The sequence below is a fragment of the Mastacembelus armatus genome, chromosome 14 (genome assembly GCF_900324485.2).
Source record: "Mastacembelus armatus chromosome 14, fMasArm1.2, whole genome shotgun sequence".
NCBI classification, from domain to species: domain Eukaryota; kingdom Metazoa; phylum Chordata; class Actinopteri; order Synbranchiformes; family Mastacembelidae; genus Mastacembelus; species Mastacembelus armatus.
This window is the reverse complement of record NC_046646.1, coordinates 16,806,473-16,830,689: the sequence shown is the minus strand read 5'-3', so window position 1 is coordinate 16,830,689 and position 24,217 is coordinate 16,806,473. Positions and strand designations below refer to the sequence as shown.

The 24,217-nt window shown below is 41.2% G+C and overlaps 1 protein-coding gene across 3 annotated transcripts; it reads left to right on the top strand.

The window, feature by feature from the left end:
• Window positions 1-1,134: 1,134 nt before the first annotated feature.
• stard13a (StAR related lipid transfer domain containing 13a) lies at window positions 1,135-23,877 on the top strand. Of its 3 annotated transcripts, none has more exons than XM_026327796.2 (14): window positions 1,135-1,608; window positions 12,837-12,908; window positions 13,862-13,943; window positions 15,326-15,389; window positions 16,493-17,814; window positions 18,174-18,344; window positions 18,944-19,103; window positions 19,270-19,468; window positions 19,848-20,061; window positions 20,676-20,790; window positions 21,310-21,561; window positions 21,842-22,059; window positions 22,294-22,470; window positions 22,551-23,877. In XM_026327796.2, the coding sequence occupies exons 1-14, from the start codon at window positions 1,485-1,487 to the stop codon at window positions 22,666-22,668; spliced, it is 3,288 nt and encodes a 1,095-aa protein (XP_026183581.1). In that variant the 5' UTR covers window positions 1,135-1,484; the 3' UTR covers window positions 22,669-23,877. The 3 variants fall into 3 exon arrangements, with proteins under 3 accessions (XP_026183581.1, XP_026183580.1, XP_026183582.1); XM_026327795.1 differs by lacking the exon at window positions 1,135-1,608 and adding an exon at window positions 4,775-5,621; XM_026327797.1 differs by lacking the exon at window positions 1,135-1,608 and adding an exon at window positions 10,658-11,457.
• The last annotated feature ends 340 nt before the right edge of the window (window positions 23,878-24,217 follow it).

Sequence of the window (24,217 nt, the reverse complement as noted above, 5' to 3'; positions counted from 1 at the left end):
ATAGAGCTGTAGGAGTCACATTATGGTAGTAGATTGTTCATTCCCAAGCATTTATTAAAAGATCCTGTTTATGACAGTCAAACACACTAGTGAAGTGGAACTTTGGTGTCCAGATAACGTCAGAATTCTGCTGACTACTCGGGATGTCAAGTGTGTTTTGACAGACCAAAATGTCGACTCAGGTCTCTGCTCATGGATCCATGCTGACCTGGAACTCAACACCACAAACAGGACATCCGATGGTGTCAAGCAGACGGCAGCTGAGGAGAGTCCTGGCCGGTGTGATCAGGCTGCCTGACATTCCTGGAATAACATGGGAGTAGCTCGGTGCTCTGAATGAAAATCCCACAACTCTTGACTTGTTAAAGGGGAATATGTGACTGACAAAGAAGGACAGCTCAGACCATTGTTAGTCCTCTTTCACTTTAAGTCTTCAGGCTGACTGGGGCATGTCTGCTGTGTACACTCTTTAGCTCGGTCAAGCAGAAGTCACACATTCAGCCACTGATACTGTGATGTAATCCTCTACTTGTGCAGTTAAGATACCAGTCCACTGAAGCACAGGGATTGCTTTGTCCATTTTCTTAATGTGTTTTTCTTAATCCTGTGGACAACTGGCAACTTAGACAACAGTAACATCACAGCAAGAAGTTTCCAGTGCAGCTTCAATTTAAATCTCCAATTATTTACTGCACACAACTTCTTATATTTGAGAATATGCTGCTTTTCTCTCTGTCCTATCATTGTGAAGCAGATGTCTTCTTGACTTTCGGCATCTTGTGCTGTGCATTTGTCATGAGGAAGAGGAGTAATGAGGAAAAATGAGGGATGTTATGAGGCTGGTCACTACTGAAGCCCCAGCAGCTGCCTTCTAAGGTCAGACCAGCAATATTAAGCAAAGCTTTTTCTGGCAACACAGCTTGATTTAAAACGGTGTGCATGTATATGTGGCACGACTGCTTGTTAGTGTGTATCTAGGGGATTGAAAGAGATCCTTGTTTGGGTCGGTGGGTGGGTTTGGGTCGTAGAAAACGTGTAGGTTACGTTTGTGTGTGTGAGTCAGCGAGCAAGAGAGAGAGAGAGAGAGAGAGAGACGTGCACATGGGGAGGGGGGAAAGCGCCTCACATCTGGCTCGCCTTGTCCTAGGTCCAGCCTCACATGCAGGAGTTATGTTGAATCATTTCTGCACCTTCATCGAGATGAGACGGCCAGAGGGTGGGCGATGATAATAATTGACTCAGCGTATCTTTAGTGGGTCCAAATCCTGCCAACAGGACCTGATCCGCCTCCGCTGGTGCAGGAAGGTGACGCAGCGCGAGAGCGAGAGCAGCTCGTACCAGGTGAAGCGGTGACGACCACTGCGGCAGCCGGGGCGCACTGTCCCAGTCCCGGGCCGCTCACATCGGAATAAATAGACTGAGGAATAACGGGTATTGACGGACCACGGGTTTTAGGCCGGGAATATGCATCCGACTCTACCGCAATGACAACAGAGCGAAAGTCTGCCAAGCTACAGCTGCGACGGTCGATCAGCGAGCAGCTGCGGGACTCCACGTCCAAGGCTTGGGATCTGCTGTGGAGGAATGTCCGGGAGAGACGCCTGGCAGGTCAGAGATCATGAAGGAATGGAAGCGAAACTTCTTTTACTATGCAGAGGGCAGTTCATCTTCATTTTGAATGACACGAGTCTGTCAGATCCGTCAGGCTACATGAGACTATAGTGTCTTCCAATGAAACAGATATATCTGGTCTGAGAACTGATGTCTGACTAAAATGGATTCATGTTTGTCTTTTGCTCCTTGAGATCAATATTTCCGATCATGTTTATTTACCGCTGAGACCAACTTCTTTCTTGAAGTTTATTTCTGCAGGCTGCATATAGCCTCGGTGTTGTGCCTGTGGCGTCATGCGCAACGCGCTCCTTGATATTTTGGGAAGGTCATTGTCAAATTTAGTGCTGAAAACAGCGCAGGCATGTGCAGTGTGCAGGGGTCCAGCCGGGGCTTTGGATGCCAGTCGCCCAGCATTCGTTGTCCTAATCCGGAGAATGCTTTATTTCGCTTATTGAATTGTCCAGAGAGCAAGGGGGGATTTAATATTTAGAAATTCGGATTTCATTCATATCTGCATGGAGTTAAATAGTCTGAGGCACAGGCCCGTGCACCAAGTTTACTGAGTGAATCAGTTTGCTCTATATTTACTGTAACTTGGGAGAGGGAGAGAGAGAGAGATGCAGCTGTCTGTCTGTCTGCTGGTTTAATGTAATCACTCAGATATCCACCACTTAGGCAAATTAAACGAAGAACATTCCCACATCCACTGTGCTCTAAAAATTCATTTATTTATTTAAAGATACATTTCAGCACTAGGCTTATGGATTGTTATTAACCATGATGAATATTGCCTTAGTGATGCTTTGCACTGGTAATCCTCTTTCCCCTTATTTTTCACCCCTTCATCCTGTCCTCTCACAGCCCCCTTAAACCCACAGACCCTCCTCCGCCTCCTCCCTCACCCCACTGCTTAACCCATCAGCTCAGAAGCCACACAGTTCACATCTGTCTGGATCAGGTTTGGAGATGGTGGGATCCTTAAAATGTGAACATCTTGCACTACTGTTATGCTGGTATTCAGCAGTGAGGTTTCCACACTGTGCATTAGAGCAACTCAATAATCATAAAGGCTCATGTTGATTTAATATTTCAACTTAGATGTTTTTTAATGTCTAGATGGATTTGTTTATTTAGAGCTCTCCCTCAAAGCTACATTTCTGCAATGCACTAAAACAAATGGTAAAATAAAGAAATGCAGTAACAAAAAGTGGAACCAAGACAAAAAGAGATGATAGTACCAACAGTTAAAGTAACTCAACTGAAGTAGCAACTGTAAATCAGCAACCTATGGTTAGATGCAGATCAGATCAATAGTGTAAGTGCTGGAATTGATTGTGTTATTGCTTCATTCATGTTTCTTTGCATCTGTTAAAAGCTGGACTTAGCTGGGCTCCTGCAGGTCTTTAGGCTAGTGATGGAGGCCAGCTCTCGCTGCATGTGGGATTTATAGGTCTTAGATTCTTCTTCAAATGGATTTCAAGCTTTTCTAATAATTGTCTTTCCATCAAGTTATTTTTCTCGCTGTATAGTCATCAGTTTGCCACCTCACTGTCTGCGAAGCTGTTTTCACTGCTGAACTGAAAATACTCAGCTCTGAGTAAAACTGATTGGATTCCTCAGGGGTTCCTGCTGATCAGAGTGAAGTTCTTGTTAGAGGCTCTGTTTGTGCTTTCGTAGATAATCTCAAGGCTGCGTCAACATATGTAGGATTGAGCTTTGATTCAAACCTTTGGCGACATTTACAAAAAAAATGTTTAATGATCGTATATCCAATTAAAATTTAGCTTTGATGAGTCCTACTCTCTTTTGATTCCAAGTGCAGCCACAGTCAGATCCCTGAAGCTTGGAAATACTCTGGCTGTTGAGCTCAGATTAGTTAGCTGGTGTTAGCCATTTCTATTAATCTCAACATTACAGCTTCAGAAAATAGTGTGACTGTATTTACTTTTCTATCCTTTTTGTTGCTGTGTCCCTACCCCCTGCATATTTGATTCTTCTTCACTGTCACGTGACTGTAGCTGGTTTTGCAGTTTGCCCATTTAGTTTGTGCCCCGTCTTGGCTCACTGTAACTGAGACAGAGTGATGGATATTATATTACTGACTGCTTACTACAGCCCTGCCCTTTGCCAGTCCATTAGCTATTCTATGACGCCTACTATCATGTTACAGTGTCAAACTTCTGAGCTCTGCCCTGGTCGTAAAGTTTTCTTCCGGAATAGTGTTTTTTGGTAATTTTTGATTGTCAATTTATCCAGATTGACATCAAAGTAATTAGACAATGTCAACATCCTCTTTTGCAGTGAGAAATATTGAAGTTCTGTTCTGATATCTTTCTCTCAGATTTCCTGCAGATGGCAGTCAAATCAAATCAAATCAAATAAGAGATTTAATATTGCTTTTTTTTTCTTTCTGGAGACTGACTCTGTTTCACTGAGTCTGGCTTGGGATTTATGGTTAGTGCGTGTTTCTGGGATTTCACACTGTTTACTCCCAACCTTCTGACAACACATATGCTTCAGACTTAAAAGATACTCTACGATGCTTTTCAGGTGTGTGTGTGTGTGTGTGTGTGTGTGTGTGTGTGTGTGTGTGTGTGTGCTGACCTGAAATTGACTTTGCTATGTCTGACTTTTCACACCAACCTCATGACTGTTACCTTCCTAAAATGAATCGATTCTGTTTCCTCCAGTCCTGCTAAATCACTGTTCTGTCACATTAGGCCTAAGAAAGAACCTCTCTCTTTTAACGGCATGCCATACAATTATCTAACTTGGTTACTGTGTGGTAATATAGTAGGTCCAACTGTGGAATATGTTCTGGGTGCATGTGCTGGGACAATTAAAATGTAAAATGTTAAATTTAATGCGGTATGAACTTCATGGTGTGGATTTAGAGACCACTTCTCCATGGCATTACAGTCCAACTCAGCATTAATAACAATAGCTTTGCTCCTACATACATTCCTCAGTGCTCCTCCTCCTTCCTCTCACACACCCACATACTCTATTGTTCTGCCCTTTTCCTTTTCGCATTGGAATATGACTGCTGGGATTGTGTTGTGTGTGTGTGTGATTTTTTTTTTTTTCTTCTCACATCTATCTCCCATACACATCTGCCCGAGGCCTGTACGAAATTGTGTCTTTGGCAGAGCTTCAGGAAGCAAGACAGCGTTCCCTGAGCTCTGAGGCAATTGGCTGCTGGTCATGTGACCAAAGGAAAGACATTGAGAAAACAAGAGTTTATGAGTCTTCCTCTCATCTCAGCTGAGAAGACGACTTGTGCACATGTGAGCGTGTGAGGAGAACGAGGTTGTTATCTGAGTCAGGTGGTGTGATGAAGCTTGTGTTTGTTCAGCCATGCTGAGTTGGAGGGAGGAGGCCGGTGGGCGGTTGGGTAGCTTCCAGTGAAGGCATGTTAGAGTCAGGAATTCACAAGGAGTGTTCACACAACAACTCATCAGTGAGAGAGTGAGGAGGACTCACAGGTTAGTCAGGATTAGGTCGCTATGTTATGGAGGCTGTGGACTCCAGAATGACCATTATGGATAATGTGGACACTGCAGTGAATAAGGACATAAATTCTGCAAGGAATGAAGAGACTGTGAAGTCTAATCTGGACAGTGTGGACAATGTAAACGTAATAGGGACAGTCAAAGATGAAGATATCATTGGTGATGGGGTCATTGATATACAGAATGCTGACAATGTCTGTACTGAGGACAGCACAGACAGTGCTGACTTTATAGACAGCATGAGTCTGGGAATTGATGACAGTGTGGACAGTATGGATCAAAGTGTCAAGGGTGAAAGTAATGCCTGTGAGAGTGACAGCGACAGCACTGAGGGAAGGTGTCTGGAGGCCTTGACACCTGAGGAGTACTACCTAAGGCTGGGCCAGTGGAGGCAGGAGTACTACCTAAGGCTGGGCAATAGCCCTCGACAGCGTTCTGCCTTGCGTCTCTCACGCATCATTGCCCGCCAGCAGCTGCTACGGAGACTGGAACAAGGTAGAAATCATGAATGCAAATTTATGATGTGTCTCTCAGTTACTGAGGGGACGTCAGTGTGAATAGGTTTGTGGCTGATGTTTGTGATCTGAACTTGACTTGATTAGTTGGATGTTGTCTTAGGAATAAAGGAAGAAAGTCTAAATGTAATAAATGCTTTGTTTTTCATATTGCTCTTATGTTTTTCCCACCAGATGTGCTGTTTTTACAATAGGCAAAGGGAATGTGCATCGATCTGACGCCACCATTACAGCTTTTAAAAATTTGACCTGTTTTTGAGTTACTTTACACCAAAAATGAATTTTTAGAAGTAAGAATTTATCTACCTTCTCTTTCATCATGTTTTTCAACTTACTTTACTGGCCAGTCATTACTACAAGTTTCCAAAGCTACACTTCTTTCCGGTTATGCTCTGTTGGACATACAAAACCACTTTTCCTCTAACGATGTCAGAAAGAAGTCATGACAAACCCTAAAGGACTGTAGTGTTGTTGTTGTTGTCCATGTCTCCCCTACCCAACTTGACAGCTTTGTATTCCATGGCTACTTCCTCAACTTCCTGTCACATGACTTATATTTCCCAGGGAGTGTTCATGAAAGCAGAGGCTTTGGGCTGTCGCACTGGCTACTGTAATGGGCACTGAGTTCATTGTAGAAGTTGCTCTCCTCTGTATTCTGAGGTTTTTCCAGGTGTGTTAAAACAGGACAGATCATGTCTTTGTGTTGTTTATTGTTCTGAATCACCTCGATGACTCTGGAAAGGTGAAGGAGCAGAAGCATGCCAAGTCTTGTGTTGGATGTTTTTTTAACCTGGGTTGATTAATGTGTCTCTGCGAGCTAAATCCTGTATGAAGCACCTGAAAATTGTTATGTATGGAGAAGAGAGAGAGAGGGACACTTGTGTCAGGTGAGGAATGTAGATGGAGAAGCAAGTTTATGCCTGTGCTCGGTTAACTCTCTCTCTCGCTGACACACACACACACACACCTCAGTTGCTTCACTACTCAGCAGCTGGTAGACTGTCAGACAACCTAAATGACATCGACCTGAGGAATCTAGCCAAACTTACATCTGATACTTCTTAAAGCAATAATTTTTGGTTCATATGTAACATGAGCCTTCTGACATTAGGATTTATATATGCACAGAGCCTACAGTATGTGCAGATGGATGACAAGCAGCTATTTTCAAATAGTCCTAGTAACAGTAGAAGAAATTACTATACGTAACACTGGTACAATGTATATACATTCTGGCAGCAGGATGCAGTGGCAAAATGAAAAAGATAGCAACTTTATTTGTTTTTGCTTTATATGTTATCATCACACCGTATTTCCATGTGTACATGAAAGTTGATTGTCATGCTTTTCATATGTCAGCAGGCTAATTTGGCTAATTGTCCCATGGCTTTGGTCCTGCAGCGGAAATGTAAATTACAGTTTGCTGGAGGAACTTTGTTCCTGGGAAAGTTCCTGGACATTAGGTTAGATTCTGTGAAATCTTTGATGGGAACACACCAAAAGTTGCTGTGTCTCAAATACAAACAAAATACTAAAGCAGGTTTTCAGTGTGCAGTCCATTTACAATGAAAATTTAACAGTCAGCACGTGTACAAAAAAAAAATAAATAAATATGTTGTTGAGTGTGGTCCCTTCTACAGTAATTGGTGTAGCCTACGGTTGATGGAAACCATTCTCCCACGATGCAATGCACAAAGGGAATGGAAGAGTTGCTCACAGCTGCAAATAATCAAAACAAATATATCTTTTTCACAGCAGACATTTTGACTTGTCATAGCAGGAACCCCCCAGTGATACAAATTCTAAGCCATGCTAGCGAGTCCAGTATCTCAGCCTTGGAACATGTTATTAATGACATATGTGCTTTTCCTGCTGTGACAAACTAAACTAACTGGTGAAAAAGTTTTTGTGGATGATAGAAAACCAACTATACTTTACAAATGGAAGTTAAATTGATACAGAGACATTATAAGCTTGCAGTTTGATTGACATTCTGTATAATGTATTATTTATGTGTGGTCATTATGTATAGGTTACTAAGATGATTAGTTTACAGTAATATATGTTATATACAATTAGTATGTTGTAAGAAATCGTAACAGTGATGCTTCTCCTGAGCTGTCTGGACATTATCCTGTACAATACCTCGATGCTTCTCATGTTTGAGTGTTTTTAGCTCTCACTCACACCTACAATCCTGTTTTATTTACCAGACTACAGCATTACTACCCCACATTTGTTATATTTCTCCACTCATTCAATCAGGATTTTCCCTTTGACCTGTGTTCATTTTTTTTTTTTTTTTTACAAAAGCTTTTTTTTCTGAGTAAGTCTCACCAAATGATTCTATCAGAGTGAAAGTTCACCATCTATCACTCCCAGCTGTATTCATTACTCCCGGCACTCTGCCAAACCACATGGCTGCACTACTCGATCAAACTGAGCACAACATCTTTTCTTTTCCACACACTTACAGTAATGCTTATCCCTTCTGCCCTCACTAAATGGCACTTTACACTGCGTCCTGTAACCTTAGCATGAAGCCTTATTATAATTTCACAAATGTTAAAATGTATTTCTATAACACATTACTTTAACACCCTCTGCTGGAGTGAAAGTGGCATAACCAGGCAAACAACTTCATCACATTCACTCTACCTGTCTCATCCTATCTCATCATATCCTAGTCTATTAATGCAGCCCATGATCACTCATTACAACCCCAGTGTTGTTAATGATTATGGTCAACTGATAAAAGCAGTTTCGTTGTATCTGGGGCTGTCAGACCTCTGCAGTGCTCACTTAGTGATGCACAGGAGACTGCAGCTAAAACAGCCTGGTGACGAATCTGTTTCACAGTGCATTCCTGAGGGCTCAGCATCATCACAGATGAAGCATACGGGACAGACATGTTCCTCTTTAACATCCCCTCCCTCCCTCCCTCTCTCTCTCTCTCCCTTCCTTCCTCTCTCTCTCTCTCCCCCCATCCACAATCACTCCTCCTCATCTTTCACAATTTTTTTTTCTTTCTTTGTGACATTTAAACATGAAGGACTAAGTGCTTTAGCTTATGTGGGAATATGGCTGCATTCCAGGCATATTGAGTGTGTGTTTATGAGTGAGTAAATGAGTGTACTTGTTCTTCTATCCTTGTGAGGTCCAGGGTGAGTGGGGTTGGGTTAAGGGATTAGGGAATGAAGTACAGGTGTGTGTGTGTGTGTGTGTGTGTGTGTGTGTGTGTGTGTGTGTGTGTGTGTGTGTAGACTGACTCTATATTTCAGCCTTTACAAATCTGTTTTCTGACCCTTATCTGTGCTGTTTATCTATTTTAGTTTGTTTATTAACTTTAACCGATCACTTAAAAAAAAAAAAAAATTTAAATATGGCTAAAATTATTTAGATACTCTGAAGTTCTACTCCTTGTTACTGCTCATTTTTCATGAGCATTATTCTTGGTCTGTACACAACAACAGTCTCAGCTGAGTCTCAGTGACATGTTCAGTCCGAGAGCTTCCTGTTGCTGTTCTTAGCTCACATGCCTCTCTGGACACATGGGAAATTCAGCACAGGATGACATGCAAAGCACTTCAGGGTCCTTAAGACCCAGTATTAGCCAGACATAACAGAGGAGAGTCTGTCAGAAAGGCAGGGTTACTGGCATTGGATGAAAGGGAGGAAATAAAAGGTAGAGGAAATGAAAGGCAGAGGAAAAAAGGCAAAGGCACACTTTCAGAAGAAAAGTTGTAGGCTTGTATTATGTAACAAAGCTACATAGAAGTCCATGTTGACACACCCACACTCGGTCAGTCATACACAGACCATCTGTCTACCTTCCCTGCTGCTGTTCTAGTGGCTTGCTGCTTGTTCTCATGTATATTGCACAGTGGGAGTGCAGCGACGAGGAATAGACTGAAGCACAGTAGGCATCTAGGATTAGTGCCGTCTGACTGTGTGCATTTGTATGTTTTGTGGCTCACTAATAACATGTTTGTGTACTAATTAATCCTTTGATTAAATTCTGCCCAGATGAATAGTAGTGCTCTGCTCACGCTGACAGGAGCTTTGCCATGTTTGTGGACAAACACAGACACATTGCCAATTACGCACATGCACCAACACTATAATAATGAAGTGTGCTGGTTTGTGCCTTTTTTAAAACTTTATAAGGAAAGGCTGTAAATGCAATTTGTAGATGCAGGGTATTGAAAAACTGAAAATGTATGCTGATTTACTAGAAGTAGCGATATATTAGAATATAAATTTCAACAAGGCTTAAAGAATAAGGGAATTTATATTTGTTATTGTCAATAAATCCTATGGAAAGACTGAAACCAAAGCAAGGTCAGTCTGTGTCTAAAGACTTTCCACATTCTTCTGTCTTTAACATTCAGCCCAAGTTTGTTGGTTCACATTGACACATAAAGATTTTAAACAGTAACTTTCTAAAACAGCTGTAAGACTTTTACTAAATGTTTACTAAATATTTTTAGGATTTTTTTGGAGTACTCAATATACATGATACCACAATATAGTATATGTAGGACTGACTAAACTACAGCCCCACGTTTATTGTATTAGAGGAAGCAAAGATCTTGCTAACTGATGTGTTTCTTTAATGGTTAAAATCGAGCTCTGTGACATAATATGAAAAAATGTGGATTCTTTGTTTTACCTGCTTTCTATAAAAAGATCTGCTAATCTTCCAGCTCTCATGTTGAGTAAATAAGCAGCTGATTTGGTATGTCTCCCTCCCTGTGGTTTTCCCACAGGGTCTGTCCATCTCAGCTTCCCTCCCCACCCCAGCTGTCTGCCTGTCTCATCCTTTTTGCATTCGCTGACTCACTGGGGGCAACATCTGGACTGTGCTAAATGTCTGCACTGCACTGTGTAGTGTGTGTGCGTGTGTGTGTGTGTGTGTGCGTGTGTCTGTGTGTGTGTGTGTGTGTGTGTGTGTGTGTGTCTGTGTGTATATATGCATTCTCCCACACATTGTTCTGATCCACAGTATTGTAGAGTAAACCAATAGAAAGACACTGAGGTCAGAGTGTCCTTGCTAGTCTGCCAGTAGGTTCAACTGACATGTGAGATTAGTGTCCACCAGTCGTCAGTCTGTGACTTTGGGGGCTGGCTGATGCAAACGCCAGCTGAAATTAGCCATTTCCTCCATGGATGTGATGGGGCAACAGCAGCTCTGGTGCTGACAAAGAAGATGTGGAGCTCAGTTGGAGTAAAGTGGAAGAAAGGATGAGGAGGTGTCAGTGAAAGAAGCAAAGAAGACAGATGGATTAAGGAAGTGGAGCATTTTGGTTCAGAGAGAGATTTTAAGGGGTAAAAGATAAGGATAAACAGAAACAGCTAAATGAGTACAGAGAAGAAGGGTAATATTATTTACTTATTCATAAAGACAAAGGAAACAGAACACGTGACCAACATGTAGAAAGAAATGAATGCAAGAATGAACAAAAAGGGAACAGCAAGAAATTAAAAGAAAAGTGAGAATAAGAAAGGAGTCAAGTGCAGCATAAAGCAGAGTGTAAAAATAGAGAGATATTGTATGTGGATCCTAACAAAGCAGAAAGTGCGAGAGAAGAGGTTGAGGAGAAAATTAGAGGGAAGAGAAAACCTGCTTGGGGCAGGCTAGAAGAGGGAGGCAGAGCTGTAAGCACAAAGGTTGGAAAGAGGAAGAAAGTGTGGGATCGTTGCTACTTAACGGAAAACTGTATAGTAGTGAATGGATGTGCGATGGGATGGAGAAGAAACTTCAGTCTGAGCAAAGAAAGACATAGAAGCATGTCATGACACCATGAGGGCTTCAAGTAAGTTTTCAATTCTCTCCTTGGACTCGTCTTTCTATAGTCCCTCCAGTCTATTTTCAGTGTTACAAAAAAATATATATTTTTCGTGATCTACCCTTGTGTTGCTTCAGATGCGATTTAGAGTGAGGAGTTATGCTGAGAATGTTGCAAGAGGGATGTAATTGCTGGATTGTGGTGAAAGGATCATTTCCTCTGACCGTTCTCATCTCTGATGGTGAAGACAGGCTTTTTATTGCCCTGCTGAACTCTGTCCCCTGTGTTTCTGCGGTGCCTCTCCCATTCACTGTCAGCACCTCTAACCAATGAATGAGAATTGAGACTAATCAAAAGGCTTATGAAAGTGGTAGGGCAGTGGCTGTAGGCGCTATTGTTATAAATTATATTAAAGTAATATATTTAATAACTGTATGTGGATGTTTATATTGTTTTAAGCTTTAAAATGAATCATTTTTCTATGTCTCTTGTGCAGTTGTTTACATATATGTGCACATGTAAAAGTGTTTATACATGTATGTATGTAGCTGCATATGCCTTATGTTACATGGCTGTATTTGTAAATTGTTTTAAACTCTCATGATTGCTGGTATCAAATAGCAATACTACTACTACTAATAATAATGATATTTACACATATTATTTTTAGAGTGCCTTTAAGTTTCTACTTGTTAAGGAAGTGTACACACATACACAATTCAGAGCTGCTGGTTTGGCTGTGTGAGCCTTACGTATGCTAATGGAAAGGAGTGAAAACAGACGCCTGTAAAAAAAATCTTGTTATGCTGGCGGCAGCACCTAATGGGATGTGGTGCCATGTTTAAGGCCTGTTAAATTTGTGCATCAGCAGCTGAAATATTACTGCTGGTTCATGTGAGTGGACATTGTTTGAAACTACAGAATATTTTATGTTAAATTGTGTAATTTCCTTTGTCCTCTCAGGCTAATGTGCGTCATTTTCAGGCTCACTTCCAGCATTTCCAGTCTCACCATTCCAGTAAATTCCCAGAGGAAAATTTAATTCCCTGAGAAGTTCCTCCCCCGTACTCTAAAAATGCTGGGATATAGATCATGGTTAAATATAATATTATGTTTTTTTTTGTTTTTTTTTTTTAGTTCCTGTGTTTGTGTTCATTTATCTTTTTATTGTGTATTTTAGAGAGTAAATAATTAACACTGTTCTTCAACTTGTGCATAGAAAAAACATAGTGTCAGCTGGAAATTCCATAATGTGGAGACTTTCCTTAACACAGTGTTGTGATATTAAGTTGCATTTCAACCCAGTTCTTTTATTATGCTGAACTGTTTTCAGTTGTTGCATTTCAGCGTCAAAGGAAAGAAATATATATTTATTTTTAATTATCTCCCTTATTTTTGCTTTCCAGAGATTGAAGCTAAGGAGGCTTGTGATTGGCTTAGAGCAGCGGGATTTCCACAGTACGCCCAGCTCTATGAAGGTAACACACACACACACACACAAACATGGAGTAGCCAAACTCTGGAGTTTACCCAGCTGCTTTGCTTCATTCAGATCTGCCTCTTCAAATATGTCCTTTTGTTCATTTCTGCTTCTGGATTTTCCTCTCTCTGGCTCTCCCTCCGTCTTATTTTTTCCATCATCTCCGTTTCTTTCTATCCTTCTGCCATCCCTCCATCTCTGTATCTCCATCTTTTGGGCTGTTGTGTTCTATTTCCAGGCTTCAGTTCCTGTCCAGAGGGAGGGGGTCATGGGAAAGGCCTTGTTATCACTGCAGGGACTCCCAAGCTTCTCTTTTTCTTTTCTTTCTTCCACCTTTCTCCCTCCACCCTGTCATCCACCACTTTTTTTTAGTCATTCCCCGGCAAAGCCTACATTCTCTTACTGTTTTCTTTCTTTCTGTCCTTCTGTCATCTCACTGTCTTCTTTCCTCTTTCCTTTCTTCCCATCTGGCCCTTCTTCCACCTTTCTGAAAAGCCCACAGGCATTCGTTCATGTGATGATCATACTATGCAGTTGAAGCACAAACAGGAAATCGCCCCAGTAATCTAAGAAGTAGCTCTTAAAAATGCAGCAGTCCTTTTCTCTCTCTCTCTCTCTGTGTGTGTGTGTGTTCTTCTCTGAGAACTGCTGTGAGCTCCAGTAATGTCGGGTTATGTGTATTGGCCTCCAGGACTCTGTGGCTGCCGCCTGCAGTCTGCCACCACACACAGAGAATCACCAAAATAAAAGGCTTGAGTCATTCTGGGATTGTGTAGAACCCAAGTTACTTTGGAGTTTGAAAATGTGTGTGTGTTCTGTAAACTTCAGATGCAGATGACAGGTGTTAACTGTAGCGGCACAAGTTGTGCAGGGAAAACTGTCTCCTGTCAGTCACTGACTAACAAATCTCATTCACTCTTTTACTTCTTTTTCTCTGACTCTCTCTTATAGATTCCCAATTTCCGATTGATATTTCCTCAGTAAAAAGGGACCATGATTTCTTGGACAGAGATCTGGTGGAGCCTCTATGTCGGTAAGGACACACATACATGTTGTACACTTGTATACCCACCTTGTAAATATCCTCCTATCCACATGCAGTAAAATCACAGAATCTTTTTCTCGTCCCCGTGGTCTGGGGCTAACCACTGTTCATTAGATGTATAACCTCGACCCTTAATGAACCCATCCCTGTGTCCCAGTCAGACATCCAGGCTTTGATCTGGTCACCTCCCCTCCCCTTTGCCACGCTCTGATCTCCCATTCAAAGAGCAGGGACCCTCAGGGGGCAAAACAGGGAGGCTGGGGGTAACTGGAAATGAGTCAGGAGATGCCAGTGTATTCTACCAGATGGCTTTGAGTGTGTGTTCACACGTCTATGATATTCTGTTTTATAGCTCCTCATATCTTTTTGTTGAAGTTTTCCATACTTACACTGTCATACTTTCCCACCTCTGATTTTTTTATTTTCTAACTTAACCCCCACCTCTCCAATGTATATGGTAGAGGAGGGTGTGGTAATTATAGTCTCAGTAATTCCTGACAGCTATATTGTGAGAGCATTCACATTACAAACCCTGAGAACTGTCTTGGGAGCTGTAAAACACACTCATAACATGGCCTTTCTTGTTCTTTCATCAATCTTCACACACTTTTTTTTCTGAGCTGCTTAAATGTGAGACTATATATACTCATGTCTGCAAAAATCCATATTGTCCACAACACGGAAAACTAAATCTGTAAAAATATAAGCATTAAGATTTGTTTGTACTATCGTGAAGCAGAAATAGAGCACAAAGGTACTTTAGTGCTTCCCTGTGGATGGTTTTCAACGTCTGTGTTTAGTTTCAGCAAATAAATAAATAAAATAGTTAATATGATGTTGATATTGTTTATTTTGCTGCTTCCTATTGGTGTTTTTCTGTTTTTTCTGTAGCAACAAGTAATCCTTTGTCTGTGTGTATGAGAGGACTGAGAAAGCAAACAAATGAGGATTTCCTACTGTGCTATTAGAGGTTGAAATCTTTCAAATGACAGAGGGCATGAGCCCCAAAACATATTTTTAATGATCCCATGAAAGCTACCAACACACCACAGCACCACCCTCCTAACCAGCGACTGTTCACAACCCCAGTGATTCAGAGTATGAAGTGGAAGGGGGGGTGGGAATGGGGAGAAGAAGAGGCAGAAATGAGGAGGGAGGAGAAAGGCAGTATTGGCAGAAAAGACATAGAGTCAGGAAAGAAGATCAAAGAGGGAAATGACTCAGAAGGAAAGGGAGAACATGGTAGTGAACAGTGAGATAAGAGAGTGAAAGTGTTGCAGTGCAGAGGGAAACAAATTCAGAGCAGCAGACAGAACATTTCAAACCTGCCCACTCTAGCATGTTGGAATGACTCTGTGTGTTTATTGCAGACGTCTAAATACCCTGAACAAATGTGCCTCCATGAAACTGGATGTGAGCCACCCCAAGAAGAAGGTATACCAGTTCTTTTTAAAAATTTGATAACAGTGTCCTTGGCCAGCTGCTGTGCTTATTATTTGTTATACATGATTGTATCAGTCTGTGTTTAGCTGAAAAATCTGAAAATGATGTGACATGCACCTCAAAGGGGCTTCATCATTTGACACCTTTTAGGCTGTGTTCACACGCAACTCTGGTGCATTTGCGTTGGGTCTGCTTGATTTATGGCATATGAGAATACTGCCAACTAAAACAATGAAGACCACCAGCCGCACAGTACCACCAAATCACAAATGTTATTAAAATGGAAAGTCTTTTAATTCCAATATGATCATTGTTGGGTCAAAGTGTGACAATTTGCTGATTGCTCTAATATGATGTGTGGTTACTCATCCAGTGTGCCCAGGGAAATAACACACCTTAGAACAATTCGTCTTTCATTAAGTGCACAATGAAATGTCAGTCAAAAGTACATCAATCAAAAACACTAGAATATCATATCATACATGGATAGTTTGTTAAAGTCAGCACTCTAGAATCTATGCACAAACAATTGTATATTTGAATTTAAAAGCACTAATTTTACAAGAAATGTTCTTTCACTTCCTTTTGTTTCTTGTGTAAGACTTTAACATGTAAACATCCAAAAAAACCTATGAAAATTTGCTGAAGCACAAAACAGAATGTGAGTTAAGGTTAACATAAATCTTTTTATACCCAAAATATATTTCACCCATCATGATGCAGCTTTGGACACTTTAATAGTATTCATGGCAGATTAAATCTAGCTGTAATAGGAAGCAAAATGAATGTTCAGCTGCAGCTGCAGCACAAATTACTGTCACTCACCATTTAGTTGTGATGATGACGAACAGATTACCAAATGTGTCCAGTAAAAAACGTTTATTTTATCTGACACTGACGCTTGATTTATTTGTAGTAAATCCCAACTAGAAGTCAAATCAATTAATCTTTGTTTTGCTCCAGAGGAACAATTTGTGTGAACACAACCTAAAGGAACTATATCATAATTCTAACGAGGGCTCTTGGGGTTTTGTGTTGTGGTTTTTGAAAATAACACACACCCTGTGTTTAATACCTCCATTGTCCTTCCATAGGGTGAGGACTCTGATGAAGATGACCCCTTGGCTATAAGTAAAAGATGGACCTTTGAGTGGAGCAGCCGACGTTGGTCTCGTTTACAAGACTTCCTGTTGGACAGCACCAATGAAAGCAGCCCAACAGGTCAAGGGGAGGGTCTGCACAGCACAGTGAGCAGTGAGAGCGTGCTGACGGACCTGAGCGAGCAGGAGATCACAGAAATCTCCTCGCTACACAGTGAGGACTCTGCCTCCGCCATGCCTGACTCTATATCTATGGCATCCCTCTCCGCTTCATACCAACCACCCAGGGAGCTTCCACACTACAACTCTCTCCCAATCAAAAGCAGCCGCCACGGGCATGGAGGGCGGAGTAAAGCCAAGGAGTTTTTGCGTCGAATGGAAATAATGCGCTCCTGGGGGCCATCAACAAAGCGGAAAAGTTCAAATCGCAGGCCACCATTGGTCATCAGTGGGCCGGTGTTACAGGGGGAGGAACCGCAGGCACTGCAGATACTCCAGTGTACTCCGATCAGCCAATTAGAAAACAGCCCTAAACACAATTACCAAATTGATGGTGACACTTCGTCAGCCTCCCCTGGCAATAACTTTAAAGACCAATCTATGGTAAATGTGAGTCCAAGTAGTGAGACAGTGGTGCCCAATGTGAATGAACCTGTGTGTACAAAATCCCGCACTGCCAACAAGAGAAGCAGCATGTACCTGGAGGATATGGAGCTTCCTTCTCAGGGTAAGAGAACTGAAGGACAGAGCCAGTTTGGCAGAAGCCAGTTTCACTCATATGAAAACCTCCTGATTCACATCCCCAAAGACCATAAACCTGGAACCTTTCCAAAAGCCCTGTCCATAGAGAGCCTGGCGCCTTCACCCAGTGACGGGAACAATGACTCTCAACAAACACAGGCCCAAACTTCTCCACCCAACAATGGGCTGGGTGAACCCTGGTCTGGTAAACCTTTGTCCAAGCCCCCCTGTCCTGGAGCTCCACGGGGCAGCAGGGTGAGTGTTTACGATAACGTGCCGGGCTCCCACCTTTATGCCAGCACAGGAGACCTGCTGGAATTAGAGAAAGGGGACAACTTGTTCCCTCACCTGGATGACATCATCCAGCATGTCAGTGGTTTGCAGCAAATAGTGGACCACTGGAGCCGCAGTGTGCTGCCTGAGGGTGAGACAGGGGAAGGAGAGGAAGAAGCGGAAGGCAGGACCACCCCCAGTGAAGGTGAGAGAGATGGAGTTTCCTTGAATGACACTGATTCGACAGGGACCAGTAGGGAGAGACGGGACTCTGGAGTCGGGGCCTCACTGACAAGACCACGGTGAGTAGTTCAGGCATTTTAAAGATCATTTGGGCCTATTACAACTTGGGTCTTGTTTCCCTTGTTAATGACAATGTAATAGACCAGACATCACTATAATAAACTCCAACAAGACCAGAAATGTCCAGTCAGAGAAACCAGCAGTTTAGCATCATCATCAAAACCATTTTATTCTGAGATGACACTGAAAGAAAAAAATCAGAAATAATCCCTCAAACGCAGAGGAACATTTTCAGTGCAGTCTGCATTCACTGATGAACATGTTTGAGTACAATGTTTTTGTCGCAGAAAGGAAAAGTAGCAATGATAATAAGAGATAGTATTTCCTGTATTTTATTGGTCTTTTCTCCCCTTCCCAGGCTACGATGGCCTAGTTTCAGAACCTCTGATCATCTCAACCAGCCAGTATCTTCACTACAGATCAGTAGCCAATCAGCAGGCCAGCTCAGCCTGCTACAGAAGTTCTCTTTGCTCCGCCTCACCGCCATCATGGAGAAATACTCAATGTCAAATAAACATGGCTGGACCTGGTGAGTACATGACGCCACACACCCCCATTCAATTTCTTTATTAGATTGTCCATATGATTTTTGCTGCTTTCTACACTGTGGCTATTAATGAGGTTTTAATGCATTCATTCAGTCACTTCTCAATATGTGATGGCAGAAAAAAACACACAACCATGTTGTGTTCTTTGTACCTTCTTTTGAATCTTTCATGCCAACTAAAGATGATTTCCTCTTTTTGGGTGTGAAGGTTTTTGTGTTATTTACCATTTCCTATGCACCAGCAGGAGCATGTTAATCGTGCATCAATTAACACTTTGACGTAAGTTTTATTTCATCGGCTGCAGTGATACAGGATATTAATGTGGGTCTGTTCATACTTTGATAACTGAAGACACCAGTGTTGATCAAAAACAGGCGTTAGCCACAAGCCACCACTCCCCATGACCTGCAAACCTAAGCACATATTTGTGTTGTTAATGACCAGTCCTGTTCATTTTTTTTTTACTATCCCCAAGAGGGGAATTCTACTGACCAACATAAGGAAGAGAAGAGATAATGAAAAGACAGACTGCTCTTTCTCCCACTCACTTCCCTAATTGTTTTCTGTATATCGCTCCCAGGTCTGTGCCCAAGTTTATGAAGCGCATGAAAGTACCAGACTACAAAGAGAAGAGTGTGTTTGGTGTTCCACTCATCGTTCATGTCCAGCGCTGTGGTTTTCCACTCCCTCTGTGTTTACAGCAAGCCCTCAGCCACCTCAGAACACACTGTCTGGACCAGGTTAGAAAGCAGCTTTATAGGACTGTGCTATAGTCTTATCATTTCCTCCTCATAATGCTAATGTAGGTTATTTATATTTCAAATATGACATAAATCCTGTATGTGCTTTGATTCTTCTCAATCTCTCCCCACTGGTCTTGTCTTGCGTCTGTTGTTTCTCTCTCAGGTGGGATTGTTCCGCAAGTCTGGTGTGAAGTCTCGTATTCAGGCTCTGAGGCAGCAATGTGAGCTGTCTCCTGACGCTGTGAACTACGAGGACCAATCAGCTTATGACGTGGCCGACATGGTCAAACAGTTCTTCAGAGACTTGCCTGAGCCTCTGCTAACAAGCAAGTTGGGGGAAACCTTTCTGCATATTTACCAGTGTAAGTCGCCTTGGAGCTATGAATCTAGTAACATGTTGTCACATTGTGCACAAAATACTGAAGCTGTCACAGAACAACTGGAGTCATTTGCCTCAGCTTTCCCCTAGGCCATTTGTATTAAATTCACAAATAGAGAATTTAAGCAGCAAAATATGTGACTACTAGCTTTCATATCTGGATGATAATTGTTTGATGCTTCTATTTTTTACTTCATATCAATATTTTTATTTATACAAAATATCATTTTTGATCATGTAATGTATAATGGCCAGTTCTGAATAACATTAGCCAAATATGACATAAATGCTGGCTGATATAAAATAGATTATAAATTTTAGCTTCTCATTGTATGTATATGTGCACTTTTTTTTTCCTTCAGATGTTCCAAAGGAGCAGAGGTTGCAGGCCGTCAGAGCTGCAATTTTGTTGATGCCAGATGAGAACAGGGAGGTTCTGCAAACATTGCTCTACTTCCTACGTGACGTCACTTCCTTGGTGGAGGAGAACCAGATGACGCCGATGAACCTGGCTGTTTGTCTGGGACCTTCGCTCTTTCACTTGAGCATACTAAAGAATGAGACACTGTCACCAAGGTGCATATCTAAACTGATGAGCACACTGATGATTACATAGAAAACCACAATTATCACAGGGGATTATTATGAACAGTTCAGCTGACCCCTTCCCTACACCAGCCTGCAGAGACTGGACCACTAAAGCAATATTTATGATTAATCTATAACAGCTCTTGCCATAGGAAATGAATTACAGCTAGGTGGTAGAAAAGATTAACCCAATTTACATTCATATTAGATTAAACATATTATATGTTGTTATTTTTATTTTATATATATTTATTACAATATAAATAAAGACGTTAAGTTATTAGGCTGAAACAAAAGAGTTTTGTGTTTTTCAGATGAAAAATGGGGTTTTCTTTGAACTGCTGTGGAAACAAGCCCTGTTGTTTTGCTTCTTATGTATTATGTTGTTTTCTTATTTCAGTTGGACTTTACTGTTATTATGGTTTTGTTCAGTATTATATGTAATTTTTCCCTATGACAATCTAAAGCTTCTCCTACTGTATGTTGTTTTGATGTAATATTGATTATTTCTTTTACCTCAAAAAATGCATCCTGCTCTCCCTCTATGCACATACTCACATGATTTATGTTCTGCTTACTGTGTATATTTTCTATTTCTCAAGGTCAATCCAGAGGAAGTACACCACAGGTCGTCCTGATCAGAAAGACCTGAATGAGAATCTGGCTGCAACCCAGGGGCTGGCACACATGATCACTGAGTGCCAGCGTCTGTTTCAGGTCAGGATCTATGATTTACAGCAGTATTTGATGGCTTATGGATTATCCATATATTATAGGTGACTACTGCTTTTAGGATAGTAGTGTGAAATGATAAATTACTGACAGAAGTTGTACATTTCATTGTGTTAAGAAATAACTTTATATATGATAATCACCTGGCAAAAATAACTGACTCCCTGAAGCAAAGTGGCGTTTCCTGGATTGTTATTATCCAATGATGTGATTGTGTTTATTGAGCTGTGTATAATCATTACCTTGAGATTGCATGTACACTATATACTGCTCACATAAGTGAAAACCTCTTTAGCTGCAAAAACACTAAATGAAAGGCATGAGATTCTGTGATGTGACCTTTGTACTCAAAATATTTGTAAGAGCTATTATCATAAATCTGTCTGTGCTGTTGCTCCAATGGAAATTGGACAGCTCACATTTCTGCTTTAGACATGGTAATGTTTTGACGTTAGCTGAGGTGGTGGGATGTGATGTGATGCACGTCCTCTGGCTGTTTAACAGATCCCAGAGGAGATGGTGACCCAGTCTCGCAACTCCTACATGGAGGCCGAGCTGATGGTGCCCCCACTGGACGAACTGTGCAAGGCCCACGAGGAAGAAGTGGATGAGGATGAAGAAGAAGAGGATGAGGAAGGATCCTATCATGCACACCTAGAAAGCCTGGTCCAGAACCTGCTGAAAGAAGCCAAAGATAAAAGCAAAGTCTGGGTGTCTCGCTCAACTACTGACCATACAGAACTGGCATTTAAGAAGGTATGGGACATGAAAAACATGATGTATGTTTACCTTGGTCATTGTCAGCTGTTTGCTTCTCCACAGGAAGCACAACTCATTTTAGAGCTTTAATAACCAAAATAAATATAAGGAAAATTCAGTGTGTGTGTGCGTGTGTATTTATATTTGTTTTTATTTTTACATTATGGGAACCCGCATATACTTATGCATGACATATACTTAAGTCATGCATAAGGTCTGCAGCTCTTCACACACACCGTCAGGATTAATCTAACACTTATGTGTTTGTGTGTGGAAGGTGGAAGATAGCAACCCCTTAAGGAGGTGGCGGGTATGTTTGGAGGTGTCAGCAAATCCCAGCGAGGTGTTGCAGCGGCTGCTAAAAGAGCGCCCTCTGTGGCAGACTGAACTACAGCAGGAGAAGGTTCTGGAGACGCTGGATAAGCAGACAGATGTGTACCAGTACTCCTGCCGCAACATGGCACCTCAGCCCAACTGTGACTATGTGGTACTAAGGTCAGGATTACTCAATTTTATTTTCATTTTTGTTATAATTTGTTATCTAAAGAATTACTCATTAGTGGACTGCATTTCAAGCATTGTGAGCAGAAAAGAATGCGCCTCTATATGTATTACATGTATTTTAAAACTATTAATGTACAATTCAAAATAATCTGTTACCTAAAGCATAGGTACATTATCTAAAATACCAAATATTATAACTGATATTGTCTCTCCACGCCCCCTCAGATCATGGCGTACAGACTTGTATAAAGGCTCCTGTGCGCTGGTGTGTGTGTCTATCGAACACGATGACAGCCCGTGCATAGGAGCGGTGAGGGGGGTTGTGCTGGAGTCACAGTACCTCCTTGAGCCCTGTGGAGTGGGAAGGACCAGGATCACACATATCTCTAGAGTGGACCTCAGGTGAGGTCGGACTTCAAGTGTCCTCACGGTGAAGGTTTTAATCAACACTGCAGTCATTAATATGCATATTCTTGTTACAGGGGAAAATCTCCAGAATGGTACAACAAAGCATTTGGTCATCTGTGTTTTAATGAAGCCCAGAGGATCCGCTCCTCTTTTCACCCACTAGAGCAAACGAGCACTGAGGCCAAGGTCTGAAACCAGAAATCAAGCTTTAACTTGGGTCACACTTCCTAAGCAGCTGGGCCTGAGAAACACTGACCCAGGAGGGGAATCATCCAGGCAGTGGACTTTGGCATTTTTTCACTCTGCTGAGGCACACTGAGCTTCACTGTACCATACTGTACTGAGTTACTGTCATTGAGGCACAGAGAAGATTTTTTTTTTTTTATTCTGGTAACTACATAGGCATCTTTAAACAATAGGTTGCAACTTATTTATTATCCAAGCCATTTTTTGTACCACAAAACAAACATTTGTTTCCAGCAACTAACTAGATTTTTTTCCATAGCCAATGATGTTTTCTATAAATGGCTTGAAACCATGAACATTATCAGCAGCATAAGTTTGTGTAGAAACAAAATGTTTTCAGTTTTTTAAAATCCTCATCTACAAATCCAATATCTTGCAAAAAAGTCGACCTAATAAAACAAAGAGCACCAGCAGGTATGATCATGAGCTGGTTGCTGTAGTGTAGTGTAGGATTGTTTAATCACTTTTATACTTTACTTTATTGTAATAATTTGTACCTGAGGTTTACACATAACCATAACTGAATTTGGATTATGAAAAGTGGCAAGATGTTACTTATACTTCAAGAAAAAAACTTCTTTTATTTTTATTGATTATTCTGGAGGCCTATCTTAGCAACTTGAAGTGACTAATATGACTAATTCTCAGATATATTAGTGAGGTCAAACTTAGTAGATTTTAGAAACACATTCACACAAACACTGACTATATCTGATGATTACATCTTAGCCATAATTATTCATTGCTTAATATTTCAAGAAATTAATGCAAACTAGATGTCCCTGACTTACAGCAGCTTTTATACCCAGCTTTTTAATTAATTTATCCTTACATAATCTATATTTATAACATGCACTTAATTATTATAGAGCCTTCAACACATAATGTAAAGCTGTAAAAACTCTGTGCTTCTATAGGAATGACCATTGATCAGTACGCTATGAATACATGTCAGCACTACAATGTGAAAAGTCTAGTATTTTCAGGAAAAATAATTACAAAAGACATCTGGATCACAGAAAAGGGAAACACTCATTGGGTCCATAAATGTGCTTTAACTCTGTTATGGAAAACATGGTGTTGAATATCATGACTGAGTTAGTTCTCAGTCATTATTTTCAGTGTTTATCTAAATTAAATGTTATTTTAAACTTATTATTATTATTATTATTATATCCCTGTATATGACATTGTTGCTTTTTGCTGTCATGTTATACGATGTCTAAGACATGTGACCATTTCACTGCTTCTGGGAAGCATGTTTGAAATTTTGCGTGTGTGTGTGTGTGTGTGTGTGTGTATGCATGGATGTGCCTGTGTATCTGCCTTTTAGATATATGTACAGCCTGTATTGTAAATATGTACAACGCTTTCTGTGCCAGCAAGTGAAACATCAAAGCTTTTCAGGGTCTTCCTATCATACTGACATGCTGAAATGTGAACTTTCCACCCAGCATCCTATTAAAGCAATAGCAGACGTAAGCTCGCTCTGCCA

Excerpts from the sequence above, each read along its gene's own strand:
- stard13a (XM_026327795.1), top strand. The coding sequence starts at position 5,126 with ATGGAGGCTGTGGACTCCAGAATGACCATTATGGATAATGTGGACACT. Across the intron at positions 13,944-15,325 it reads CTGGTGGAGCCTCTATGTCG|ACGTCTAAATACCCTGAACA; the intron begins GTAAGGACACAC and ends TGTTTATTGCAG. Across the intron at positions 22,471-22,550 it reads ATCTCTAGAGTGGACCTCAG|GGGAAAATCTCCAGAATGGT; the intron begins GTGAGGTCGGAC and ends TTCTTGTTACAG.